Source organism: Cervus elaphus, chromosome 8 (assembly GCF_910594005.1).
Source record: "Cervus elaphus chromosome 8, mCerEla1.1, whole genome shotgun sequence".
Taxonomy (NCBI): domain Eukaryota; kingdom Metazoa; phylum Chordata; class Mammalia; order Artiodactyla; family Cervidae; genus Cervus; species Cervus elaphus.
Window position 1 is genome coordinate 9,170,574 of NC_057822.1, and position 8,645 is coordinate 9,179,218.

The following is an 8,645-nucleotide window of genomic DNA, read 5'->3' on the forward strand; positions in this document are numbered from 1 at the left end:
TAATCAGGTTCTTTATGCTATTTTATGATTAGGATATTATAAGCAATCATGCATATTAGTACCAAGCGCATAAATGCATTTGGCTAACAAACTACCAGCAAAGGAGTTTAAATTAAAACACTCCTTTCACCCTGAATAATCTCATAAAATACCACCACCTGGGAAACTTATTGATTAAAGTTCTAAATTGATTCTTATTTGGGAAGAGATCGGGGAAGGCCTTCCTGCTTGTGTCAGAGAAATTAGGGAGTAGTCCATTGAGGCAGGCATCAGAAAGACAGATATTATCTTTAAGGTGAGGGCCAGGGGCAGCTTTTCAAAATCCCTGAAAACCTGATCTGCCTTGCCTGTCAGGCTTTCTCCTCGTGACCGTGTCATGGGTGGGATCTCGTGAGCTGGCCTTTTCGAAACCCCTGAAAACCTGATCCGCCTTGCCCGTCATGTTTTCTCCCTCATGGCCTTGTCATGGGTAGGGTCTCATGTGTTGGCTCCCGGCAGCAACCCACTCCAGTGTTCTTGCCTGGTGTATCCCAGGGACGGGGGAGCCTGGTGGGCTGCCGTCTATGGGGTCGCACAGAGTCGGACATGACTGAAGCAGCAGCAGCAGCAAGTATTTACATCCATTTATTTTATTATTATTATTATTTTGATCTCACTGTGCAGCTTGCAGGATCTTAATTCTCTGTCAGAGGTTGAACGTGGGCCCTTGGCAGTGAAAGCAGGGAGTCCTAACCACTGGACAGTCAGGGAATTACCTACATCCACTTAAAATCCGAGGCTTTTAGTAGTTTTTAATGGATCTCAAAGTATGTTTCCTGGGACTCTTGACAACATTTTATTTATTTATTTTTAAAATATTTATTTATCTTTGACTGTGCTAGGTCCTTGTTGCTTTGAGAGGGCCTCCCCTAGTTGGAGCAACTGGCTGCCGCCCTCTGGCTGCAGCGTGTAGGCTTCACATCGCAGTGGCCCCTCTTGTTGCAAAGCACATGCTCTGGGGCGCGCAGGCTTCAATAGTTGCGGCGTGGGGGCTTGCTCACCTGCCCCAAGGCATGTGGGATCTTCCCGGACCAGGGATTGAACCGGTGTCCCCTGCATTGCAAGGTGGATCCTCAACCACTGGATCACCAGGGAAGCCCTCCACAACATTTTAAATGTATATTTACCCATGGTGAGACTTCTCAGACAAATTAAAATGTCAGGTGAATTTGGTAGAATTAGGTGGGTTCAAAATGGTCAAAATGGTCACCTTGGGTCTTTGGTGGTGGTGAGACGTTCTCCTTGGCTGTTTAATTTTTTATTAAAACAAAATGGAAAAGCTCAGAAATATTATTTATACTTATTTGTCCAAATCAGTTTCAAAACCAGAAGGAAATTGGAATGAACAGAATGAGAGGCAAAAGATAACAAGTCTATATACCTCCTTCTGACCACCCCTATACACATACACACATATATACATAACTAGATTAGATGACTGAGAGAGTGCCCTCTACTTCTCATCTCTGTCAAAAGCATTTAATATACAGTGCTTTACTGGCAGCTCAGTGGTAAAGAATCTGCCTGCCAATGCAGGAGACGCAGGTTCGATCCCTGGTTTGGGAATATCCCCTGGAGAAGGAAATGGCAACCCACTCCAATATTCTTGCCTGGGAAATCTCATGGACAGAGGTGCCTGGTAGACTGCAGTCCATGGGCTAGCAGAAGAGTGGGACACATCTTGGTGACTAAACAACAACAATTGTCAAGGGCATTTGGCTGTGAGCTCCTCAAAGACGGGAATTGTTTGGTATTATTTTCTGTATACCTAGTGCCTGACAGTAGTAAGTGCTCAATAAATAATTGAACTCAACTGAATAGACATTCCTTGCCCTCGAGAAAGTTATGGTCTAATAGAGGAATCAAATGCACAGCCAACAAATGTGCTCATGAGCCATGAGTATTAGTAGCAGGGCAAGGTTGGGATTAATTGAATCTGATTTGCAGATGAAGGAAGGTTGAGGTGGGAAGTTTCCAGGTTACTAACAGAGCAGAAGGGCATTCTGGGCAAAAGCGAAGAGAAGTGAGCAACAGTATTGGCGCTGGAAGCTTTGGGGATGAAGGCCAGTAGTCAGTCCGTGTGACTAGAGTGGAGGCTCTGTGGCGGGTTAAAAGAGGTAAAGATAGAGAAATAGGTGAAGGCCAGGCTGACCTGTAATAGAATGCTCTTCTGAGGAGCCTGACCTCGGCTGGTACATGGTCGGGGCTCGAGAAGGGTTTTGATGGGAAATCACAGATCAGGGTTGTTCTAAAATAATCTCTTAGCAGCAGTGTGTGGGCAGGGTGGGGCTTTACTATTATGTAGTCTAGACCAGAGGCGATGTGGTCTGACCCAGACTTGTTACCTCTGATGTGTTCTCCCACCCTCCTTGCCATGGGATTCAGAGCCTAGAGCAGGAAGTGGCTCAAGAAGAAGAAACAAGCCAGACCCTGAAAGAGGAGGCCCAAAGGAGGGAGACGGCCCTGCAGCAGCTGCGCACAGCTGTGAAAGAGGTGAGCAGCACCAGGCCTCCTGGTATTGTCTTTACAAACCTCATTTCTCTGTGTACTCTACCCATCCCTACTCCCACAAGACCCCCCCCCCCCCCCCCGACATTTTAGGAAGTCTCTACTAAGCTGTTTTGGAGGAGTAAGAAGGAACATTGCATCATCCTTTATATTAAAGGTATCATTCTTTATATTAAAGGTCCTAAGCCTATCTTTGGCCGTAATTATCCAGTAATGCTTTTTGGATATGGAAAATCATTCTCTCTTATTTTGTCTTCTTGCTGTGATGGGTTTGTGGGGTTGGGGATGAAGGGTTCAAGAAGACAAAGTTTGGTGATCCTCCTGGAGTAAACAGAACTGTCAGCAGGGGGCGGTCAAGGTCACTGGCCAAGTGCTGAGGAAGGAGTCTCCCAGAGCAAAGATGGTCATATGGCCCAGTGTGGGTGAAGGGTTGGGGCTAGTGGAGGAACTCTATTCCTTGTCTTTAAAACAGAATAGTCGTAGGACGGGAAGGAGAGTGTGTGAAGGATGTTGTGGGAAAGGGAGAGAAAGACACAGATATAAGTGAATGAGCTGGTCTCTGTAGTGAAGCCTGACTCCACCGAGGTGAAGGACTGAAAAGGCAGGACACATTTCAGCACTGTGTCCTCCAGGTCAGCAGCTTCTTTAGCCCCCTAACCTTTACCTACCCAGTGGCCACTAGCTGTCATGTTGCCTTTCTTGCCCACTTTATTCCTCTGACACACACTGATCAAGCTGGCTGATGGCCACTTTTGTCAGGGTGGCAGGGAGAGATTGAAACCAGTGTCTCCTCAGATTTCACAGTTCACGTTAAGCCTTCTCTAATAGCCTGGCTAACAGAGTTGGCTGAGGGACTGGCTTCAGATAGAGTTCCGAGGAGCAGGGGTACCTTCTCTGGTTCCTGAACAGAAACCTGGAGGCTACTGACTCAGTCTGCTGGGGTGCAGCCTCCTCCCCAGTGCTGCGGTCCTGTGGGCCCAACTGCCTGCAGGAGAAACTCAGCCTGACATGATGGGGGAGGGGGCAACGCAAAGCCTGTTGCTAGGAGTGGGGAGGGGGGAGCATTGCCTTTGACTCATAGCTTCCCCTCGACATACCGTATACGTATATCCACATTCGTGTGCAGTTACTCTGCTTCTCCCTGGAACTGAGTTAATGTGCTCACCTATCTGTCTGCTCAGCTTTCAGTACAGAACCAGGACCTCATTGAGAAGAATCTGACGCTCCAGGAACACCTGCGACAGGCCCAATCAGGGTCCCCATCTTCATCAGACACAACCCAGCTGGCATTTGAGCTGCACCAGGAATTGGCCAGTTGTCTTCAAGATCTGCAGGCTGTCTGTAGCATTGTGACCCAGAGGGCCCAGGGCCACGATCCCAATCTCTCCCTGCTCCTGGGCATTCACTGTGAGTCCTTAGACCAGTCTGGGACCTAGGAGAGAGTGGCTTTCATGCTCCTCTCACCCCTATCTACCTTTCCCAGTTAGATGTTCAGTAAATCTGTTCTGGAAGCAGGCATCGTTATGGGTACCTGGGTGTCGGACAAACAAAAAAGTGGCCCTTAGGCAGCAGGATTTTTAGCCCATTATCCCTAGCTGTTTTGTAAAAAGTGCCATGTTCCAAGACCACAGGCCTTAGGGTAGTGCCTGTCCACACTACCCCCTCCACATGGAAGTATCTTTTGACTTATTAATATTCTGTCAAAATGTTCTTCTCTTCCCCAGCTGCACAGCACCCAGGGACTCAACTAGATTTTCAGAAGCCAGATGTGATCAGGAGGAAACTGGAAGAGGTTCAGCAGCTACGCCGTGACATCGAGGACTTAAGGACCACCATGTCAGACAGATATGCCCAGGACATGGGAGAAAACTGTGTCACGCAATGAGGAGTGCTGGGGGTGGACAAGCTGTGTTCCCCCAGGGAGAATCTGGTCTGCTGAGAGCACCGTCCAGCAGGTCCTGCCCTGACAATCTCTTGCCTCCTATCTGCTGCTATTCCCAGAAAGAAGGGGTGGGAGGGAGGAGGTATGAGCCTGCATGTGGGGCCAAGGGCCGATGAGAGAATTTTTTTTGTCCTGCCCAACTCTGGCTTTGCCTTGTTGGGTTGCATTTATCCTGTCATCCTGATTCACTCTTTTAGGGTGAGTTACTAATTAACTTGCAGGTAAATCCTCACAGACTGTTCCCAGTAGCAAGCTGATGTCAAAGGCAAACAGGCTGTTTAACTCCCTTCTCCATCCTTTGGGATGGATCCACATTCATTCCCACTCTGTACCTTGGTCGTGCTGATGCCCAAAGTTCCTTAGAAGGGCCAGGAAAGGCTGAGTACCAGTAACAGTAGCCATTTGAGAATCCTCCGGCCCTCTGTGCCAGCCTTCCTGGGACCTGAGCTGGCTCTGGACTTTCCTAGGCCCAGGCCCACTCCTCCTTCCTCAGGGCTCTTGTTCTCACTGATGCCTCAGGGTGATCTGTTCATTAGCAAAGTATTTGCTAGGATTGGGGGCCCAGGGATTATACCCAGGGCTCCTTCATCTGTGCTACCATGCCTGTTTACAGGAGACGCACCGGAGCTGCCCCGTGCCCCTGGGGCCCTGGTCATGTAGTCAGCACAGCCCCTTTGTCCTTTGTTCTCAGGCTGGCCAGGTAGCTCCTTCTTGGGCTTTGAGTGCAAACTCTTCTCTGTGGTTCTGGGTTTGGGCAAGTTTTTCCCCTAGGATACCACAGGGCAACTGTCAAGCTGCTCACCCCCTTCCCCCAAGGCTGGGGCAGCGCCTGGCCTTCTGATTTTGTGCCTCTCTCATGTTTGGGGGTGGGGGTCCTTTCCCTTTCCTGCTCTGGGCTCCTTGAGAGTAGCCAGTACAGGTCAGCTTCAAGGTATAGCGTTTTGTGTTTAGTTGTTTGGGGCCTTTGGACCTCTGCTTTCTGGTTTCTCTTGCCTCTGTTGAGAGAGCATCTTGTAGTTGTTTGTGTCTGGTACTTGGGCCAGCTCAAGGTTGCCTCTAGATCTGGAGCCAGGCCAAGCCAGGGCTGTGTGAGGGGGGAGCCCTGAGCAGTTCAGGAGTTCAGAGCCAGCCACTGGGAGATTGTTGCTAAGCTTTGGGCTAGCAGGGCAGCATCCTGGACCTCACTCCCAGGCCTGAATGAGAGTCCTTCTTAAGTGTTTTTACAAGTTGGTGTTTTATTTATGGAGTGACTTAACCCTCCATTCAGAGCATCCCCACCCAGCTGTCCCCCCAGCCTCTGGGCTCCTGCCTGCTAAAAGCAGAGCTGCCCGGTTGGTCTCCACCCTGAATTGGGAGCCCAGCCACTATGCTCACGGGTATTTTTCCTCATAAAGTTTATAAGCAGTTATTTATATGAATCCTTGTTATGTAAACTGGTTTGTATTGCCTATTTTGTTTACAAAATAAAAATTTAACAAACTCCTCAGTTTTCCATTGCCTTCCATCGCCATCATCTCATACTTCACCCCTCATTTTGGCTTCTTGAGGCCAAAGCCTGGGTGTTTAGCCAAGTTCTCCAAACAGCAGCAAAGAGGGAACTTTGGCAGGTCCAGCCTCTTTGTATCTCTACCACTTCTGCTCCTTTGTCTGTGGAGACAGATAAGATCTCTTCCCACAGCACTTTCTATTGGGTGATGCTGCCCTGAGTCATAAAGCAAGTTTGTCATTGAGTTTCAGTAATCCAGACAAGGAAGTCTGCTGCCTGTGGGTTGCTGCAGGGAGGTGGCTTCCCCAGAGCCAGGCGGGGCAGTGTTTGCCTCCAGCAGCTAGGCTTGTCTCCCTGGGTTATTCTCGGGGCTCTGGGCCTGGGAAGACTTCTGAGGGGTGTCATGTCCCACCCCAGACAGATGGCTGAGTCTCCAAAGTTGGGCTGGCTGCTGCCTCTGTACTCCCTGCATTTTGCTGGAAGTAGGAGTTTTGGAGGGCCATCTGCAGCATGAAGTCGGGTGGGGCTGGGGCCACCCCAAGACCAGCTGTGGATTTTTAACAAGGGCTCAGCCAGACTCGGGAACCCTGCTGCCAGCCTCTGCGTCCACCGGGCCCAGCGCTAGAAGCCTTTCTCACCTTGGCTCCCATTTGGCTCTTTGAGGACGTGGCTCTGTCTCGGCCACCACCCTTACTTGTCTGAACCTGCCTATCTGAGCGGAGAGGAGCTCTGGGGAAAACTCGCAGTGACGGATTGTCACGTCGCTGCCGTGGCGTGCCCCGCAGGGTTAGCTATGTGTGGGTGGCCCCCAGGACAATGCTCGACTGGAACCAGGTTCCCTAGGCGGGGAACTGAGAACAGCCCGAGCCTTCAAAGCCGGAGCTGAGCAGCGGCGTCGTGGCACCCGGGGGAGGGCAACCAGTTGGGTGCAGCAAACCTGGGCGAGGCTGAGGCGGCCTCTGCCAAGCCCCTGCCCCCGCCCTTTCCATCAGATCGCTCCCTGGCCTCACACTGTGAGCCACAGGCCGGGGAGGGCTGAAAGGGGCGGCCCTGCGTGGGACGCGGGTCCCCGGCGCGCCCAGTCCCCAAGGGGGAGGGGAGGGGGCCCGGTGGTGCGCGGGGCGGGGTCGCGCAGGCCCCGCCCCGGCCGCGCGCCTGTCCGCGCCGCCCATTGGTCCCGAGAGCGGTGACTCGCGGGCTGAGCAGGAAGGAAACCGCTCCCGAGCGCGGCGGCCTCGTCTCTAGGCCGTGCAGCTGCTGCCACCGCCGTCTGTCTGCCCGTCTTCCCGTCGGTCCACCCGCAGCATGAGCGGCCTGCGCGTCTACAGCACGTCGGTCACCGGCTCCCGCGAAGTGAGTGCGCGCCCTGGGCTAGAGCGCGGGCGGCGGTTCCGGGGCTCTGGACGCGGCGCCTGGGACCCGCCCCCAGGGTGGGGGCGCCGAGGTGCTGGGCATGGCCTCCGGAGTTGGGCTGGGGGCAGGTTCTGCAGCCCCATCCTGAGCCTTGAACATTTCCTGAGGGCATCCTGGGTCCTCCGCACCCCCACTACGAGGCAAATCCTTGACCCTGTCCTTATCTGGCCCTTCCTCTCTCCACTGTGTCAGTACTTGGGGCGGGGGTGGCCCCTCACCAGCCTCCACCCAGGCCTGCCCTGCTTTCTCCTTGCTGAGCTCCTGGCTCTCCCCACCCTGAATTTCTCTCACCTTCACCCTGACGCTGTTGGTGGTCCCTCTCTTCTCCCACACCACCACAAGCCTGACTCATCCTCCCAACTCCCTGTGGCCAGAACCCTCCCCTAGGGTGTGGAAGGGGACAGGGGGACCAAAGCTTCTGGCCACAGCCCCTTTGTCTCTGCCCAGGGTTCTCCCCCTAAACCTTCCAGGCTGCTCACTAACCCCTACCCGCCCTCTGCTCCCAGATCAAGTCCCAGCAGAGTGAGGTGACCCGCATCCTGGATGGGAAGCGCATCCAGTACCAGCTAGTGGACATCTCCCAGGACAACGCCCTGCGGGACGAGATGCGAGCCTTGGCCGGCAACCCCAAGGCCACCCCACCCCAGATTGTCAACGGGGACCAGTATTGTGGGGTACGGGCCTCGGGGGTGGGGGTGGAGGGAGCGTTACAGGAGGACACCAGCTGGAGGCAGGCCTGAGACAGAACACCAGCACCCTGGTGACCGCTTCTCTTCCCCTCCCCTAGGACTACGAGCTCTTCGTGGAGGCTGTGGAGCAGAACACACTGCAGGAGTTCCTGAAACTGGCCTGAGCCAAGTCCTCCCCCCGGACCTCGTCATCACTCCCCCCCAGCCATCACCCCGGCCATGAAGGACCTTGTGACCAACTCCCTGTTACTCCTAACCTTCTGAACGGGGAGCCCCTCCCTCAACCCAAGACCCCTTCTCCTCCCCTAACTGTAAGCCCCTCTCCTCCATTCAGCAGCAACATTCCTCACCCACCGGTCTCAGAAATTGTCTTAAGCAACAGCCCAAGTGCTGGTTGTCCTCAGCTCGGTCCTGAGGCTGCCACCCTTGCCTGGCCCTGGCTGATGGGCACCTCTGTTGATTCCATTAGCCAGGGCTCTGCCAAAGGCCCCGCAGTCCCCATCCGGGAGCACCACAGAAACAATTAAATGTTCCATTCCATTGGCACCGTGTCTGTCTGGTGTGGCCT

General features: G+C 53.2%; 2 protein-coding genes across 5 annotated transcripts in view; both read left to right on the top strand.

Annotated features, from left to right (window-relative positions):
• The window catches only part of CEP85 (centrosomal protein 85), a 38,083-nt gene extending 32,112 nt beyond the window's left edge, over nt 1-5,971 (top strand). For all 4 annotated transcript variants that reach the window (XM_043909333.1, XM_043909335.1, XM_043909334.1 and 1 more), the window contains 3 exons: nt 2,425-2,532; nt 3,729-3,954; nt 4,272-5,971. In XM_043909333.1, coding sequence (XP_043765268.1) covers nt 2,425-2,532; nt 3,729-3,954; nt 4,272-4,432 — 495 coding nt within the window. In that variant the 3' untranslated portion in view covers nt 4,433-5,971. The remainder of the gene's footprint in view (nt 1-2,424; nt 2,533-3,728; nt 3,955-4,271) is intronic.
• Nucleotides 5,972-6,987: 1,016 nt separating this feature from the next.
• Nucleotides 6,988-8,623, top strand: SH3BGRL3 (SH3 domain binding glutamate rich protein like 3). The gene is made up of 3 exons (XM_043909341.1): nt 6,988-7,328; nt 7,895-8,062; nt 8,176-8,623. The coding sequence occupies exons 1-3, from the start codon at nt 7,281-7,283 to the stop codon at nt 8,239-8,241; spliced, it is 282 nt and encodes a 93-aa protein (XP_043765276.1). The 5' UTR covers nt 6,988-7,280; the 3' UTR covers nt 8,242-8,623.
• The last annotated feature ends 22 nt before the right edge of the window (nt 8,624-8,645 follow it).

Bases quoted from the DNA above. Each gene is read 5' to 3' on its own strand.
- SH3BGRL3 (XM_043909341.1), top strand. From the start codon at position 7,281: ATGAGCGGCCTGCGCGTCTACAGCACGTCGGTCACCGGCTCCCGCGAA. The intron at 7,329-7,894 runs GTGAGTGCGCGC...CTCTGCTCCCAG, and splicing joins CGGTCACCGGCTCCCGCGAA to ATCAAGTCCCAGCAGAGTGA. The intron at 8,063-8,175 runs GTACGGGCCTCG...CCCCTCCCCTAG, and splicing joins ACGGGGACCAGTATTGTGGG to GACTACGAGCTCTTCGTGGA.